The following is a 19,769-nucleotide window of genomic DNA, read 5'->3' as shown; positions in this document are numbered from 1 at the left end:
CTATTAGCCAACTAACCAAACCAAAAATCCGTTTTTTTCTTTGGGGAAGCCGAAGAAAGGTAAAAGAAAAGTAGACCAGTTGTTCTTAAGACAAATAACTGGATCTGTTATCACAGTAAGGAGGACTCAAAAAAAAAAAAAAAGTCCATTTCAGCTAGAAGGGATCTTGAAAATAACTGCTTTCTTATTTTACAAGTTAACTCTCTTAGAAGTACATTCTGGGGGCTAGGGATATAGCTCAGTTGGTAGAGTACTTGCCTCACATGCACAGGCCCTGGGTTCAATCCCCAGCACACACCAGTAAATAAATAAATAAATAAAACATTAAAAAAAAAAAAAGAAGTACATTCTGTATCACCAGTAATAAGATCAGTAAACAAGTCTTACAGAATAGCTCAAAAAAGCTAATAATTAACAATAATTGTGTATACTACAACTCATGAAAGCTGCTGGTGGATTCCAGTTACATTAGTAATAACATTTATGACATAAAGCTTTCAATTACATTTCAAAATAAGAATGAAAAAAAATGTCAAAATTAGCCCCAACACTTCTAAAACTAGCTGACATTTGATTTTTCAAGAAATTGCTGAGAGGAATCTCTCTCTCTCTCTTTTTTTTTTTTTAATTTAACTGTTTTAAACTTCAATACTTTGGCAAAGTTCTACAAATTTAGAAATTTAAATATAATAAGAAGAAAAACTATGCAAAATATTCGATTCAAAAGCTAAAAATTAATAAAGTAACTAATAACACCATGACAAAAGTGCTATAACCACCAACTTTGGCTAGCATTGTACACATTCAGGAATGAAGACTGACAGAAAAAGTATCAGCTTGTTCAAGTTAAGTTTGCTTTATAGTATGCTCATTCAAAAAATAAAGCACAGTTCCCCATAAAAGAAATATTTAACTGCAGTTCTGCAACTGCTTATGAAATATCAGAAATTAATTCTGTGAAAAAAATCAGTTTAAAGAACAATTTTTATAATTAACAATCAAGTTTTATAGAAACAATTAGATTAGAAAATTTGGAATTTAAAAGTATTTTCCAACCACAATCCCATCCACTGACTTGTGATAAGAAACACCAGGAATGCTTTAGCTGTTTCCACTTATATTGCTTGATAGGAAAACAAATTAAAAATTCTGTCCTTACAGAGAAAAAAAATTAAGTATTAATTTTACTTTAAATAGTCTAAGAATCCCACTCCCCCCAAAAAAAATATTTAGGATAAAATCAATATTTAGTTTAAAAATGTTATTCTGGATCATAAAGTATAATATAAAAGGTTAATGAACATTAACTAATTAGGTAGATCATAATAACTACTGAAAATTGTTACCTCATAACTTATTTTTAATATAAACATTAGGAAACTTGTTTAATTTCCTGTGCTATTAAAAATTTTTAATAAAATTTTTGGATCAGCAAAATGATCCAATGACTACAGAAATTTTTAGGAGAAAAATTACCCAAAAAACTGAAATCCCACACTATTTTTCTCTTACTACATTCAACATATGTCTCAGCTACTGCCTACTACTACCAAATGGTATGTGTTCAGAGAACCCAAACTGCTTATAAAACTAACCTATGGAAAATACTATTATTTTACTATGGAAAAAATTAGCTAAAGGACTACCAGTGAGAGGCCAAATAAAAACTGAAACCAAATCAAGCAAACATTGGCTAATTTATCCCAGAGAGATATGGAGATAATGAACAGATTGTATTTATGAATAAAGTGATTTTGACCACTGATAAAAATATTATTTTAACTTAATTTCACTCCTTGTAATGTGGTTCTGATTGTAGTTAATAAATTGAACAGATTAACATTGTTGAATGCTCTTCATTCATTTGATAAATATAATGGATATATTTAAACGCTTAATTTAACTGGTATTATAATAATTTCCAAAGAGAACTGAGAATCCAATAGGCTAACTTTAAAAATGGAAGAAAAATTTCCCTAGAAACATACATCTAGAAATAGGAAAAAGAAGTAAGAGCACTTGCCTAGCATGTGCCAGGCCCTAGGTTCAATCTCTAGTCTCCATCCCCAACCCCATTACAAGAAGAAATGGGGACGGAAGTTAACTTTAACATTTAACAATTTAAGAATAGCATTTATGTTATTGAGTTACATTTGATTTTAAATCATTTATAATTTATAATAATCACTTTATAATAAAAAGCTTTTGAAAACAGTTTACATTTATATTTTTGCAAAGTTTTCCACATGTGGTATTATTTCATTTACTATTCCCACCAACATACCAAGGTAGCTATTTGATGTTGATTTTTGAGATGAAAAAATCAAGTTTCTGTGACATTAAGGGACTATGAAAAAGTCAAGTTTCCAAGTCTCAGTTCAGTGCTCTAATACTCACAACATACAAAATTTTACAATTATAAAACTTCTTAGTATGTGGAGAAATTGAAGGCTGAAGAACAGATGATCATGTTGTTTCATTAGAAGAAATGAAATTACAAACAATCATTATATATTTATTCCTTACCTCTCAGCCATAATATTTGATTCTGCCTATACTAATCTTCCTATTGTTATCTGGGCAGGTTTATCTCTAAAAATTTCCCTGTTAAGATGAAACTGTTTTCTAAAAACAGCATTAGTTATTTTTAAAAAAGGGGGAAAAAATGCTGAAAATACTTAAATGGAATTGCTAAATTTAATAGATTTAGGAATGGAAATTATGAAAAAGCAATGCTGGGGATATTTTTACTACTAGCACAGTTCTGGTGATATATGCATATTATAATTTCTACTTATTTTACGCTCAGCAATAGAAGTAATAGAAAGAAAGAAAAAAGAGATAAAGGAATATATAGCTTTTAGACTCCAATGATAATTTATTATTAAGTTTAATGTTTCTTCTGCTTTCTAACTGGATAAGTTTAATTAAGGGACTCATTTTCTCATCTGTAACTCTCTGTAAGGTTTAAAATAATGTATATAAATGTGGTAGAAAATATAAAAATTCAAGGAAATATAAGTGGTGGTTTTAGTCAAAGAAAATGATCTCTGAGAATGCAGAGATTTTAGATCGTTAGTTTGTTTTCTATTTTAGGCACAATAACCTACACAGCAGACAGTCAGCTAGAAGCAGTAAAACAAAATAACAAACAACTTCACATTTCTTACCTGCATACATATGGTATGTAAGTCTCTCTATAAGTTTAATAACAGTTCCTGCTTTAATAATTGGAATTCCAGCCTTAGGTTGCATGTTCTCTTCAAATATAATATTCTCTTCAGAGTCAGGCTCTGCAAATCTATACACATCAGCGCTAGGCAGCCTCATCTGCTCTTCCTTCTCTTCTTGTAGCATTGTTACATCAAGCATCCTTTCCAGTGTACTCCGGTACTGCAAAGATATCAATGCTGCCATCCAATTGTTTTTCTCTTCAGCTGACTTGGCAGAAAATATAACACTATTTTCATCTTTTAGAATTATTTCAAAAGCATGCTTGTATTCACTGGTGTCATCTTTATCATTAATTTGTACCTTTCGCATAAAAAACTTTTCTTTCAGACGATATTCTGCATTGCTAGCACCAGGAAGTCTTGGCTGCCCATGATTTGATTTACAGCAAATCATTAAACCATCAAAGAGAAATATGTGTCTCTCATGTTTGGCTCCTACACGTGTAAGAGTTCCTTCCATTATAAACTCATTGCAACACTGTCCGATGTCTTTTCCCTCCCAACCATCAATATTCTTCTGAATCTCGTTCATTTTCTTGATTGCTAGTTGTTTTCCCTTCATTTGCTGACTATAAAACCGACATGCAGATTCACTGGGATAAAGGAAAAGACATTATTAGTGCACAGATGACAAAGAATCTACAGTTCATGTAAATAAGGGATAGGGTAAAAGTACATTTTCAAAAGTCACACTGATAAGGTGTTTACTAATTCCTCAAATATATTAGTGGTACACAACTACACAATTTTGGAAACTAAAACAACACAGAAAAAATTTTCAGTGCTCTAAAAAGAACAATGACTATTGACAAAATTCAACCATACAGATTCAGCTACAGTATGATTATTTCTATCTTGGCTACTAAATATTTAGAATGCAAACATTAAAAAGTAGCCCAACATAGTGAAAAAAAAAGTAATTTAAGAGATTAAAATAAATTATTTACAAGTGTTTAAATGGACAAGACCCAAAGTTAGAAACACATAGCACATATTATAATTAGGAAAGTGGAAGTAATGTTATCTGAATTAATGCTTTGAGTTATATAATCCCTAAAATAAAGGGCATTACTAATTTTACTTTGACAGAACAATGATGCTGACATAAATCTACCCGATACATTTTGCTCTATCTCTCCTTTAGCTTACCAGTTGATTCTCAGGAGGTCTTGTCTGGGAGTATGAAAGGAAAATGCACAAATATGAAAGGTTTTTCAAACAATAACAAATTCTCCTGGCTTTGATGTCACTTCCTCTGAAAGACCAAGCTTGTCACTAAAACTATTTTCTTCACTGTTTACTTGAGGAGGGAACTGGGATCCCTGAATTTACACCACAATATTCAGGGTGAAAAGGAGGATACTTTAAAAAGTGAGAATATTCACCTCAGCCTTCGTTTTGCAAGACTTTTAGAACATATTTTTTCCATACCACTTTGAACATTAAGCAAAGCTGTTATTGCTTGTTTCAAACATTCTTTGTCTTCTTGATCTTCACTCTTTTCTTCTAACTGCTGTAAAGCCAAAAAGATAAATCTGAACCAGAACAGTTTTAGACAGAATAATAAAGCCATTTAAGAATTAAAAATAACAATGGCTGGGGATATAGCTCAGTTGGTAGAGTGCTTGCCTCCCATGCACAAGGCCCTGGGTTCAATCCCCACCACCACCACAAAAAAAAAAAAAAGGAATTAAAAATAACATTCATTCAATGCTTCCTACCATATATATATATATATATATATATATATTTTTTTTTTTTTTTAATTAGCTAGCACATACTACTACTACTGTAATAATTTGGTATCCACATCCTATTGCTATTGCAGTGAGCTCACATATATTTTTTAAGAAGTGATCTTCTTCACTGTGTATTAGTATCAGAATTAACATGCAACCAAGTTTTCCATATTAAAGCATAAAACAAGGGGACCAATATTAAAAAATGGATTATTCCTGTGATAAGCAATAATGTGTTTTTTTTTTTTTTTATTGCCCATTACTGAAGAAATAAGGGGCATAAACTGTCTTTTTAACTACTGCAGGACTTAGCACAGCACCCGGCACATAGATGAGGTTTCTTTCTTTCTTTTTTTTTTTTAAGTGTGGAATTTGGACTTAGGTTCTATTCCTATGTTACTGTTGTAGAGTATTACAATGATAATGAAGATGAATACACAGAAGGATGCAGTATAGTGGAGAGGAACTTCAAACACAAAACCTAGAATCAAAACAAAAAAAACTTTTTTTGGAGGAGGTGCCCAGGCTGGCCTTGAACTCCTGGGCTCAAGCAATCCTCCCTCTAAGCAGGATTGGACTACAAGTACACACCACATAAAGCTCCTAGGATCAGATTTTGACTCTATTTCTGTGTGACTTGGGGCACGGTTCTTGATCCTTGAGCCTCATTTTTCTTCTCCCAAATGAGACTTACACAAAGCCTGCTGTGCCTCCTTTATGGGGATAATATTAAAAAATCAAAGCACTTTGCAAACAGTAACACTTAAGTGTAAGTTGATTTCTTTGCAGTTCTACTACAGAATTAGCAACAACTTCATTGTCATAAAAAATCGTTAGTATCAACATTAAGATATTGAGTAAAGCTAGGAATATTTATGAAACTCTGTTAGTGGCAAATATCGTATGTATGCCAGAGAGAAACCTTTACTTCTTAAATAACCAATTATCAATACAATAAGGTAGTTTTAACTTAAGCAAGCAATTAACAGAAGTATGAGTGACAATAAGTGATAGTAGTTTAGTAAACTTCTAAACCAGTTTCTGGCTACCAAAAAAGAAAAACTTAAGAAATAACATTTGTCAATGGAGCTTTCATGCAACCATTTAAGAAAATCTAATTTCTATCATAAAGGGAAAGACTTGAGAAATAAAACCATAAACTATTCAAAGTAGTTATAAAGAATTTTACTTTTCAATGAGCTTCATCATCATCATTACTACATCAGCACTTGAAGAATTTTTGTCACAAGGTCAACACATTCCTTTTTGCTTCAATTGATAAAAATTAGTTACATACACATACACACACACTCACACTAATGACTTGTGAAAAGTAAACAGATATCTTAATGTCTCAAATCATTTTTATAGAAGCTTAAAATGTTTTAATGTTATTCACAAGTAATGTTACATAATAATGTTCATCTATTACAATAATTTTATTATAAAGAGAATGTAGTATCTATGTAATACTGAGCTTTTATTATCCAAATTTCTTATATTCATTAAAAATTTGCCACACTTTCCACCAGAGGCATAATCTGCATTTAAAAACATATTCAGTCATGTTAAAGAAAAATCTATACATGATATTTCCCAATAGAAAAGGGATAATAAAAATATATTTTCCAAAATCAGGTATCTTTTACTTTTACTACTGCTCTTCACTATGGCCAGTTAAAGAAAGCTTGTGGCCAGACGTACATAAAGAAAGATTCTAGGTTTTTACTTAGTGGACATAACTAGTAGGCTGAAGGTTGGATTCTGTGTTATCCTCAAAATACTTTCCATCCCTATCATTCTAATCTATTTGCCTATTAACATGGCAGAATTTTTGGAAACAAAATGTTAGCATCAACATTATCAAGTTTAGGCTTCAAACACAGTAGGTAATGTAAAAAAAGGCAATTTAATAAAGGCACTACTAAAGAATGAATTATATTATTGAATTAGGAATTTATGCAGTAAAGGCTAGAGATATTCAAGTCAATAAGATATAAGACAATTTTTCAGCCTTAAAGATTTGGCATTAGTAGCAAAATACTGAGCCTTTGATATTTAGTCTTTGATGTTTTTATATTACTCATTTGGGCAGACGTGTCTAATGTCATGCAGAATCCTAATACAAATGAAAAGAATTATGAAAGAAAAATCCATTTAGACATGTACATTGTTTTCTAAAAAGTCTCAAGTTTCTCAGCCATTTAACTACAGTGGTATCTCAAAAATATTGTTAAACCCAAAGTATATATTCATAAAACCTTTCTATGAATAATTTTAGAATATCATTTTTACTTTCATAACATTAGACAAACATCTAAAATAAATTTTGGTGTAATAAATGACCTTTGTTTAAGCATGTTACTTCTTTTATTTGACAGCTAATTTGAACTGGCCACTCATGCAGAATTCAAACTAACTACCATCAAAGGGGCAGCTTATAGTCGCTACAGAAACAAAGCAATACAATTAGTATGTAAATGAGGCTCAATAAGGCAACATCCTCTTTTACCAAAGTGATACTCAATGCCATGCTTTCCATGGGTGCCCATTTAATAACATTGTGCAATAGCAGCAATTTAATTTTACAAATACAGTTTATTTAGATATTTTTTAAAAATCCAAATTCTAAGATTATATTGCCATACATGAGATTGTATTTAATCTCATCTGCGGAATCATATTCTAAAGTACTATGAACTAATATGTTCTACAGAGATGATAAAAATTATCTTTTCACAGGATAGGAGACACTTTTTACCAGTGACTACTTTTTTTGGCTCCCTAGAAATAAGTAGAGGGTTGTGTACAATATAATATAATATATATTAATATAATATAAATATAATGTACCAATAAAAAATGTGGGGAAAAAAAGTGCATATCCAGGAAAAAAAAAAGAGTTGGGAGCAGTAATCAATATGGTATAGTGTATGTAGAATAAGCATATTCAATATGCACAGTCTATGTCCCAGGAAACCCTGGAAGATAAATGTTATCAAACTTAAGGAGCTGTTAAAGGAAAAAAAAAATATTAGCAATGGTATTCAGGAGAAGAATAATACTCAAGACTGTTTCAGACATAAAATAAATTGTTGTAGCTGGGTGAGGTGGCACACGCTAGTAATTGCAGCAGCTCAGGAGGCTGAGGCAGGAGGATCACAGGGTCAAAGTAAGCCTCAGCAATTTGGTGAGGCCTAAGTAACTTAGTGAAACCCTGTCTCTAAATAAAAAATAAAAATGAGCTGGGATGTAACTCAGTGGTTAAGCACCCCTGGGTTCAATCCCTACCACCCCCTCCCCAAATTGTACCTGATGTATATTATGAATTAAATTCATCAACAAACACAGGATGCCTTCCCTTTGTTTAAAAAATATGCAAATTCATGCTTTTATTTCTAGAAAGTTAGTTTCTAGAAATTAGTTCTAAATTATTTTCAACATGACATTATATAAAATGACACCATTTACTTGATGACATAGACAGGCAAAATTAGAACCCAAGATTCTTAATTTTCAGTCCAAAGACCTTTTCACTATAGTAGTCAAATAACTGAAATGATTTTGAAAAACGTATTTAGAAAATAGGATCTTTGCAGATGTAATCAATTTGCAATGAAGTCATGCTGGAATACGGTAAGCTCTAAATCCTGTTCTTGATAAAAGAAAGGGAAATTTGGATGCTGACACGGAGAATGTGAGGTTGTAAAGAACTTGTTATAAAGATGGAGACAAAGATTGATTGTTATCTATAAGCCAAGGAATACTGTGTATTTCTGGAATTTACCAGAAGCTAGGAAGAAACAGCATGGATTCTTCCCTAGTTCCTTTAGAACTAGGCCTTGCCCACACTCTGATTTCAGACTTACAGCCTCCAGAACTGTGAAAGAATAAATTTCTGTTGTCTTTAAGCCACTCTGTGATATTTTTCTACGGCAGCCTTAAGAAACTAAGACATTCAAGAATATACAGCAATATAGATTTCAACCTGATTCTCAAAATAAAGAAAACCTACTTTTTTCTAGGTTATATGGACTCAGCATATTAGAAAAGAATAGGGTAATTCTCTAGGAAATTAATTAGTTCAAAGTCATCTTGGACAGTTTTTTCCTAATGTTTGCCTTGGTATATCTTGGGGAGATAAAAGAAACAACAACAAAAAAATAATTTTGTTGAACCAAATTCTACTGATTTCCTAACCTTCAAAACACAATGTAGTTTTCAAAAATTCATAAAAGAAGTTTTCTGCTTCATAAAATATTAACTTTAATTCTTTCAAACTAATCAAAGAATGAGTCCAAAGTCTTGACTGCTAATTTTAACCACTGAAAGAAAGAGTATTTTCTTTTTCAGTTTCAGTAACATTAAAGTCTTATGCTAATTTTCTTAATTTATTTTTAATAAGGAAAATTGTATATACTTATGAGGTAACAATGTGAAGCTTTGATATGCGTATACATTTAGAACGGCAAAAGCAAGATATTTAACATATGCATTACCAAATATACTTTTATTTGTGATGAGAATACCTAAACCTACTTTCCTCTCTTAACAATATATTGTATACTGTTGAAAACTGCTATTAACTTCAGTCATCATGATATACAACAGATCTTTTAAATTTATTCCTTGAACTAAAATTTCTTGTCCTTGACAAACATCTGAATCCTCTTTCCACCCAGCCTTAGAACTGTTTTACTGTTTATATGAAGTTCAAAAGTCTTATACTGTTAACAGCTAGACTTTATCTTTTGAACTTGTAAAGTTCACTTCCCCAAGTAAAGGTAATTAGATAAATTTTACAGTTAACCTTCTTTTAAAATATAATACATTTATAAGAATTCTAAGAAAAACATATATATTTGCATTCGTTTTTTAACAAGAATTTACTGAAAGCATAAATACCAGACACTGTGCTAGGCATGATAATTCAAAGATAATAGAGTGTGGTTTCATTCCTCACAGAACACAGTCAGACAACAAACATGGAACAAGTTCTACAAAGAGTTGTGAACAGAGTAAGGAGTTCTGTGAAAGGATTAGCCTAGGGAACCAAGGGAAACTTGATAGAGGAACCAACTCTAGAACTGTTTGAATTTCCCAGATGAAAATGAAGGTTAGAAGAAGATGAATTACAAGTAAATGAGTGGGAAAGGACATGCAAATGAATGGAACCCTGAACAGATTTGGCATATTTACAGCTGCTAAGTGATTCTTTATGGCTAAAGCAGAAGGTGGGTAGAATAGAGTACTGAGAGATGAAGTTGGAGAGATAGCTGCAACAAAGCTAAATAATTTAGACTTTGTTACAGGTGACAGAGAACCAATAGCATGTTTCAATCTGGGAGTTCCAGGAGGTACTAAGTCCACGTAAGGAAGGTACCACCTTGGTCTAGGCAAGACATGCTGAGGGCTTAATAAGGCATTGTCAGTGAGAAGGTACACAACAGGCTGGATTCCAGGGTCATTTCTGAAGTCAAATCATGAGGATCTGCTAATAAGGAAAAGAGAAAAACCAAGGATGTTGTGTTGGCTTCTGATGAAGGGGCCTGAGCTGATCAACAAAGATAGGAAATAAAGGAAAAAGTATAGATTTTGGAAGACAGGAAAGAACAGACATGGTGAAAGAAAAATGTTAAGTTTAACATATCTTCAGGATAAGAAGAAATAGCACTAGTGATGAAATTACCCTGAAGTATTTTTATGTATATTATTGTGTTTGACAATGAAATAAGCATTTCATAAATAAGGAAAGCAGGACACACACACACACACACACAAATGAAGTAACCTGAGTCAAGCCACATAGCTAGTAAGCTACTGAGCTAGAATACAAGAAGAAATATCAGACCTCTATATAGTCTAATAAGCATTCAAAAACCATGTCACTCATAGATAAATTGTGTCTAGTTTCTGTCACTTATATTTTACAGTTTTCCTTCCTCTAGTTGCCTCAATTTTGTGCTATTATTACTGAGTCTAGAATTACCAAGCTCAGACTGACAACTGCAGTATGGCAATTCCCAAAAAGGGACGGGGGAGAACCAGGAAGAATCAGGTAGTTGGAAAAAAATCTTAGAGCTGAAAGGCCTTTAAGTTCATTTGATGGAAAAATCCCCATGATAGTTTCCCTAAGTAACATCCATAAGTGCATCACATTCTAAAGGGATTGCAAGTGTAACTGACTTGGGAAATGCTGAAAAACAATTAGATTGCTTTACTGTGCAATTTTACAAAGCTTTTACTATTCTAACATACACTGAACATTTCTAGGAGCATACTTAAGGATGCAGTAGTCCCCAAATATTTGACCACTGAACACCCCCTCCCCCACTTTAGAATATCTCATGAGAGGGCTGGGATATGGCTTGGTGGTAGAGCACTTGCCTAGCATATACAAGGCCTGGGTTCAATTCCTAGTACCACAAAGAAAAAGTGGGAAAAAGAATATCTCATGACACTAGCATCCTAGAGAATACACTTTAAAAATACTGCTAAATGAAAATATTTAGTTAAAAAACAAAAACAAATTAAAGAAAAGTATAAACAGCACAACAATGCTGAGAGAATTCAGCATAAAAAAGAATGATCAGAGCCAGGCACAGTGGCACATACCTGTAATCCCAGCAGCTCAGGAGGCTGAGGCAAAAGGATCATAAATTCAAAGCCTCAGCAACTTAGCTAGGCCCCAAGTAACTTAGCAAGAACCTATCTCAAAATAAAAAATAGGCTGAGGATGTGGCTCAGTGGTTAAGCACCGCTGATTCAATCTCTGGTATCAAAAATTTTAAAAAATGATCAGCATCTGGATTAGACAAAGTTTCCTGCCCTATATGCTGTTAATTTTGCAATATAACTTTAGGCACTGATATGAATCAGGAATATAAGCCCCTAAGCTAATAGAAATCTTGCAAGTTGCCACAAGTTACAATTAACTGCCTGTATTTGGGGAATAAGTAATATCTTATTAAAATGATTGGGTTTCAGCAGGGCATGTGGTGCATACTTGTAACCCCAGCCCTCGGGAAGTTGAGGCAGGAGGATTAACAGATTCAAAGCCAGCCTGGACAATTTAGGGAGGCCCTAAGGAACTTAGTGAGACCCTGTCTCAAAATAAAAAATAAAAAGGGGCAGGAGGGGCTGGGGTTGTGGCTCAGTGGTAGAGTGTTTGCCTAACATGTGTGAGGTACTGGGTTCAATTCTCAGCACTGCATATAAATAAGTAAAGTCCATTGACAACTAAAAAATTAAAAAAAAAAAAAAAGGAGCATGTGGTTCAGTGGTTAAGCACCCCTGAGTTCAACAAAAAACAAGAAACAAAAAGATTGGGTTTTATAGATTTCTGAACCTTCATCGAAGCATCTTGTTTTTATTTATAAATTATAACTGCCTTGAGGTTTCATATGGACTTTGCATCCTTCAGAACACCATTACAGGCTCAGGTAAAAATTGCTACCAGAGAAATCATTGCAAGGAAGGATTCTAGGTAATAAAACTACAAGTGTCTCATCATGACTCTGGTTTTCATAATGAATTCTTTATAAAAAATATCTCATACCAAAAGCTTGATTACCTTCTTAGAATAACCACCCTGTATTACAAATGGTAAGCGTTTGCAATCTCAAACAGAGTACTAAGAGCTTTATAATTGTACCTGGTGATTAAATATTACTTTATTGCTCCCTTAACTCTTTCCAAGTTCAAACATTCCTACTTGAAATTTAAGTGGATTAAGTCCAAATTACTTTAAGGCAAAGAAACCTAGAAAATGGAAACAAAAGGTAAGGATGAGAGCTCCTCCAGTTTACTAAATTCAGAGATCTTCTATTCATTTAATGATTCATTACAGAAAGCCCATATCATCTGTTCCAGCAAATTATAAATTTCTAGTAGTACATTCTCAACAACAGAATTATAATATATGAGTTTTCTTTGATGAAAGAAATATTTGTTTAAAAGATAAAGAACTAATAATGTCTTTTTCGTATTTTTTATTTCTGACAAAAGTGCATTTCTTTAAAAATGTTTCAGTAAGCAAGTGATAACAGTCAACTCTAAATGATTCATGATAGATTTTATTGTGGATCAGATTCTCCTTCCCTCAATGCAGTCATAAAGAAACAGAAATACTACCTATATAAGTGTAGGCCTACCCACTTCAAACATTGTATAAAGCATTATACAAGCAAATAAAATTGATTACATCCTCATTTCTCATTACTAGTACAGTTAATGAAGGTATTCACAGGAACTCCAGTTACATTTCAACTTAAATTTTGAAAATCAAATATAAATACTTTGTGAATGTCAAAACTAAGCTCTTTTAGAGTTTACCAAGTGATGGGGACAAAAACGCTACAGGGTAAATAAATGATTGACTCCGTTCCTATCAGTCTTTTTCTTTTCTTTTTGCAGTCCTGGGGAATGAACCCAGGGCCTCCCACATGCTAGAGAAATGCTCTACCTTTAGCTACACCCCCAGCCCTCTTTAAAAATGTTTAATTTTGAAACAGAGTCTATATATCTAAGTTACCCAGACTAGTCTCCTGTGATCCTCCTGCCTCAGCCTCCTGAGTAGCTGGAGTTAAAGACATGGTACTACCCTGCCTGAACTTACCAATCTTTTCCTAAGTGTCTATCAGTTGGGGCTATCCACAAATAGTAGTGTTAAGATACTTTGAAAGCAACTGATAACTCATCAATCCAGAAAGCAAATACCTATATCCCAATTTAAGGGAATAATAATATTAATGCATATCGGTTTTGTCTTTTGAGGGTTAGGTCATTAAAAGTAAACAGAATATGACTTTGGGCTATAAATTTTAAATTTTACAGACTAAGGTTTTTCTTTTCCTTAATTTCAGGGCATAACAGGAAAAGAAAAAAGAAAACAGACCCTTTCCTTTTGAGCAGTGCTTCTTAATATTTTGAACTCTAATCAAATGGGTGATTTTTACTGGGATTATACAAATTCACTGCTTCTAAAGTATTGATAAGCAGTTTAGAGAGAGAGTTACAAATTTGAACTGAGAAAATTAGGTGAATTAGTCATCACCATTATTTTCAGCCTTATTCACATCTGAGAATATTCTTTTATCTAAGTTCCTGAATCTGCTGAGGTCACCAAATGGAGATTTGGAAGCATAAATCCAAGGTTATTTTCAAAGAATCAGCCACAGAAGCAAAAAGTGCACAAGATAAAAATATTTAACAACTGCTTTAAAATTTACTATAGAAATTGGAGGAAATATGCTACTCTTTTGCAGATTTACTTAACTGGAAAAAGAAAATGGATACACACCAATGTACATGGATGCTCATAGAATATCTACAAATAGAATGGGAAAGAATTTATATGACAGGATGGAGACTGTGGCTTAGTAGAGTGCTTGCCTAGCATATGTGAAGCTTTTTCATCACATTTGAAGAGTTTATAAATATCAATTAGAATTTTCTTACCTTCAGAAGTTCAAAGTAATGTAGACAGTGGTAAACAGGGGCTAGAAGTAGCCTGGGTAAAACATATTGAACAGCTTCTTTGAAACCTTCGCCTATTGACTAGAAAAGAAAGTGATTTAATTTTTTTTTTCTAAGTTTACTTTTCAGACATTATACATCTTGATTTAAAAATTACTGTACCTGCAAATAAAGTGCTGCCCCAGGCTTTGATAACTGACTAAGGAAACGATCATGAAAACCAGGCCGTAAAATATCTCGAGCATATGATTCGTATGGATCAAATGCCAGTTCCTTAGAAAATAAAGAAGTTAAAACATAAATAATCTTTTTCCAAGGTAAAACATAAATACCCTACCACTATAAATAGAAAATATTAAATTATGAGCTTATCTATGCCAGTATATTATATGTATATATTTTTTAAACCTCTAAATAAAAATTATGACTATTAATTATAATTTTAATAAAATAAATATAATATTTCTGATAAGCAAAGAGGTCCCTCATATGTTGTGGCACCCCTCATTAAAGGATTCCTTACAGTATTAAGAGGGGCAAAAAGTAGGACTTGGTTCTCTGGAAAACAAAGAAAGCTTAGCTTGAACAACAAAGAATACAGATAACAATAACTAGATAAGGCATAAATGTTTACTGATGCCAAAAACTTATTTTTTCATAGTTTTTCTTTGTGTTAGACACAAAGAAAACAGTTTCTATTACCTAAAATATACTGTTATAGCTTTCATTAAACAATTTAACCCACTGCCAAAAAATTTTACCATTATTTCTAAATTGCTAGTCATCAATAAACTAAATTCTAACAGTTAGGTCTAAAGAGTATCAATGTTTCCTGAGGAAAAAAAGAGAATAAGAAACTTGATTTTAGCAGCAGATTTCCATCTTCCATTCTATCCACTATTCCAGGTCTAAATCTACTATGAAAATGGTGCTCTAGATTCTCATAAGAGCTCATTTCCACAAAGGGTAATTATAGAAAGAGGAAGAAGAAATAAGTGGAGCAATGTAGTAGAAGGAGGTAGGAGGAAATGGCAAAACAAGCAATGTGTTTATGTATTAATCATCCTTAATGTTGTTTTCCAGATTGCTTTTTGTTTTTTTTTTTGTACCAGGGATTGAACCCAGGGTGCTTAACCACTGTGACATATCCCCTTCCCTTTTTTATATTTTATTTAGAACAGAATCTTGCTTAGTTGTCAGGGCCTTGCTAAGTCGCTGAGGGTGGATTTGAACTCATGATCCTCCTGCCTCAGTTTCCCAAGCCACTGGAATTATAGGCATGCACTCCTGCACCCAGCTCAGATTGCTTTTTAAGGAAAAAAAATTGCTTTTTAAGGAAAGATAGTAATAACAGTAAGTACCAGAATAACACCAGATCAGAAATCAGAAGATTTGTGAAATGCAATATGACATATAAAGTTCCAAGTCATTCTGGATTCCTACAGCAGCATCTTAAGTTCACTTCTTAATTCCTTCAACTAAACATTTCTGTAAAAATACCAGAAACTGCAGTTCATTATATATTTTATAGAAATGTTTAGTAAGGTGTCAACATTAACAGAAAGGAGTTAAAAATGAATAGAGTGGATAGGAACAAGAAATGAAGTTCTGATTAGACCTTGGGTTTCTTTGAACTGCTAGAAATTATGGTATACAATAGATATGTTTGCCTTCCTTCCCTCTCAATAAAGCCCCATGGTATTACAAAAATTCACAGTAACTTTATAAACAAAAGAAAGACTTTACATAGTGTAGTGGTTTAAAAACATAAGCTTTGGAGTCATAATGACCTAGGTTCCAATTCTGATTACTTACTAGCTGTGTGTCCTTCAACAAACTATTTACTGTAAGAATGATCCCTCATTGGAAGATGTGGATAATACCAACTTCACAGGGTTGTTTTAAGACTTAAATGAGATATCTATGTAAAGCACTTATACAGTCTTGCACAAAATAAGCTCTGAACTAACGGTAGCCAGGATTATTCTAAAACAGCTAACTGAGCTCAAGAGAGAAAAAAATGGACGAGTCACTAGGAATCCAAACTCTCATCACATATATTCATTCTTAGAGATAAATTTGTAAATCCCTTAGGCTCCCTTTCACAAGTCTACATCCCTCTTTGCTGATCCCCACAAGTATTCACTATCCTGGATTTGATAAACCTTCCCATATAGGTTTTTATATTACAATTACATATGTATCAAGAACGAAAGGAATTATAATTACATATATATTAAGAACAAAAGCAATGAATTATTTTTCAAGCTTTCAAACTTCACATACATATCATAATATATGTTCTTCAGCAAGCTGCTTTCTATACTCAAAGTTATTATCAGGATTTATCCATTCTGATTCATGTACTTCCTTCTAATTAATTTATTTTAAAACTCTATAATATTCTACTTTACGATTACATCACCTTATCTATTCTCTATTAAAAGTGATTCAAATAATATCCCATTTTTCACAATTATAAATAGTTCTGTAATAAATACTTTAGATATGTCTTATTATGCTCATATGCATATTTTTAAAGCATATAACTAGAGGGGGAAGTTGCTTTCTAACTAGTAGTATCAACTTATACACTCATCAGTAGTGACTTGACAATTGACCACTTCATTGCCAATATTTGGCACTACCAAACAGTGCTTAAATAAACATGATAGTGTAGATGTCCTTCAACATGCTGATTTCATTTCCTTTAGATATTTATCCAGGAATGGAATTGCTCGATCATATAGTTCTATTTTTAATTTTCTGAGGAACCTCCATATTTTTTTCACCCTAATGAAGAGTACTAATTTACATTCCCACCAACAGTGTATTAGGATTCCCTTTTTTCTACCTTCTCCTAGCACTTGTTATATTTTGTCTTTTTGGTAGCAGCCATTCTAGCTGGAATGAGATGATATCTCTTTGTGGTTTTGATTTGCATTTCCATGATAATTAGTCATGTTGAACATTTTTTCACATGACTTGTTGGCCATTCATGTGTCTTCTGAGAAAAGTCTATTTGTCAAGTGTCAATTTTTAAAACAGTTTTTTTGACTTTTTTGGGGATGGTGGTGGTTATGAGTTGTTTGAGTTACTTAGGTATTTTGGATATTATGTCCATATCAAATGTATAGCTAGAAATATTTTCTCCCATTTGCCTATTTTTACTTTTGTTTCCTGTACTTTTGAGGTCTTATCCAAAAAATCCTTGCCTGTTTCAATGTCCTGAAGCTGTTCCCTGCATTTCTTTCTGGCACTTTCATAGTTTCAGGTCTTACATGTAAGCCTTTAATCCATTTTTAGTTCAATTTTGTAAGAAGTAGGGATCCAGTTTCATTCTTCTGCATATGGACACCCAATTTTCCCAGCACCACTTATTGAAAAGACTGTTTCTCCCATATATATTCTTAGCACCTTTGTTGAAGATCAATTAGTTATAGATGTGTGGGTTTACTTCTAGGCTCTCTATTCTGTTTCACTGGTGAATGTGTCTGTTTTTATACCAATACCATGCTGTTTTGATTACTATAGTTTTAGGGGGTCCCCTACCACTGGACCCAGTGATGGGGACTGAATCAGGGGCTTTGCACACACTACTCAAAAGTGCTCTAACACTGAGCTGTATCCCCAGCCCTCTGTGTATGTCTTGAAATCAAGTAATGTAATGCCTCCTGCTTTATTCTTTCTGTTCAAGACTGCTTTGACTATTTGGGGTTGTAAAGGGGGGGGGCCTATATAAATTTTAGCATGGTTTCTTCTAGGTTTGTGAAAAATGTCATTATCATTTTGATAGAGATTGCACTGAATCTATAGATTGCTTTGGGTACTATGGACATTTTAACAATATTGATTCTTCCAATTCATAAACATAGGGATCTTTAATCTATTGAGAATTTTTTTGAGAATGATGTAAGATAAAAAGTGAATATTTTTCCTTAAGGATAAGCAATTTTGACACAGCATCTGTTATTTGTTTGTTCTTTCCCTACCAATTAATGATATCTCTGGCACATATAATGTGCATTTTTTTTTCTAGGACTCTTTATTCTGTTGTCCCACTATCTATATCAGCACCAATATTACACTCTTATTTACTATGGCTTTGTAACAAATCTTAATAAGTGACAGGGCAAGTCCCCTCAACTTGTTGTTCCTCCAAATTAATTTTTTTTATCCCTTCATTATTGAACACAAAGTTTAGGATCAATTTACAGAATTTATAGCTTATTTGAGAGATAATGAGCATCACTACAAATTGAGTCTTTCCATCCATACATATGATATGTGTTTCCATTTATTCAGATATTCCTTATGAACCTAATTATTTTTTTAAACAATGTTGCTGCATATATGTAGTTAGGTTTATTACTGAGTACCTTAGATCATTTAATAAGTGAAATATTTTGCCTTAATGTTATATATTCAATGTATTGTGACTGAGCACAGTGATGCCACCAATTGTTATATGCTGATTTTTTTCTCTAGCCACTACACTGAACTTTCCTACTAGTTCTTATTATTATATATAAATTTTTTGGACTTGTTCTGTAGACAATTATAGTGACTACATATAGGACAACTTTGTCTTGTCTATTTCTTACATTGGTAGCCTGCTAAGAGAATGTTGAATAGAAGTAGTAGTAGTGTTCTTTTCTTGTTTCTGAATTCTTTTTTCGTGGGAGGAGAGGGGGGTGTACCTTGGATTGAACTCAGGGGTACTTGACCACTGAGCCACATCCCCAGCCTTATTTTGTATTTTATTTAGAGACAGGGTCCCACTGAATTGCTTAGGGCCTTGCTAAGTTACTAAGGCTGGCTTTGAACTTGCAATCCTCCCACTTCAGCACCCAAGCTGCTGGGATTACAGGTTTGCACTACTGCATCTGACCTGAATTCTTTAATCTAGCCATTAAGTATTATATCTCTTTTTAAAAGTTTCCCCCCATAAGTTCAACACTGTTATAGTAAAAGAGAGTAGATTTTAAAGTGAGGACAGAGCAAGAGATAGAAAACCCAGAATGAATGACTATCAAATGCTCATTTGTTAGAACTCATATATTTTAGCATTTGAAATAGTCCAGGAAAAGGCTACCAAATTTTCTGCCTCACCATCTCTGAATCATCTAGGCCCTGGACCCAAGTTTCATTCCTGCTCTTCAAAATAATAATGTAGTTACCACACATTGAGTAGCTGACTGTGTTATACTCAATTTCCACAAAAATTTCAAGTTCTTATATTATCATCACCCGTACTTTACAAATATACAGAGGTTTAAAGAAGCAAAATAACTTGCTCACAGTTACACAACTAATAAAC

At 32.8% G+C, this 19,769-nt stretch overlaps 1 protein-coding gene across 1 annotated transcript in view; it reads right to left on the bottom strand.

Moving 5' to 3' along the window:
- The window catches only part of Sos1 (SOS Ras/Rac guanine nucleotide exchange factor 1), an 81,405-nt gene that overhangs the window by 36,421 nt on the left and 25,215 nt on the right, over window positions 1-19,769 (bottom strand). Inside the window, exons 7-10 of the mRNA XM_015479397.2 lie at window positions 14,612-14,722; window positions 14,432-14,530; window positions 4,619-4,746; window positions 3,171-3,826 (exon numbers count right to left, since the gene is read on the bottom strand). Coding sequence (XP_015334883.1) covers window positions 3,171-3,826; window positions 4,619-4,746; window positions 14,432-14,530; window positions 14,612-14,722 — 994 coding nt within the window. The remainder of the gene's footprint in view (window positions 1-3,170; window positions 3,827-4,618; window positions 4,747-14,431; window positions 14,531-14,611; window positions 14,723-19,769) is intronic.

This window comes from Marmota marmota, unplaced genomic scaffold (genome assembly GCF_001458135.2).
Source record: "Marmota marmota marmota unplaced genomic scaffold, marMar, whole genome shotgun sequence".
Classification (NCBI taxonomy): Eukaryota; Metazoa; Chordata; class Mammalia; order Rodentia; family Sciuridae; genus Marmota; species Marmota marmota.
This window is presented reverse-complemented; position numbering and strand designations above follow the sequence as displayed.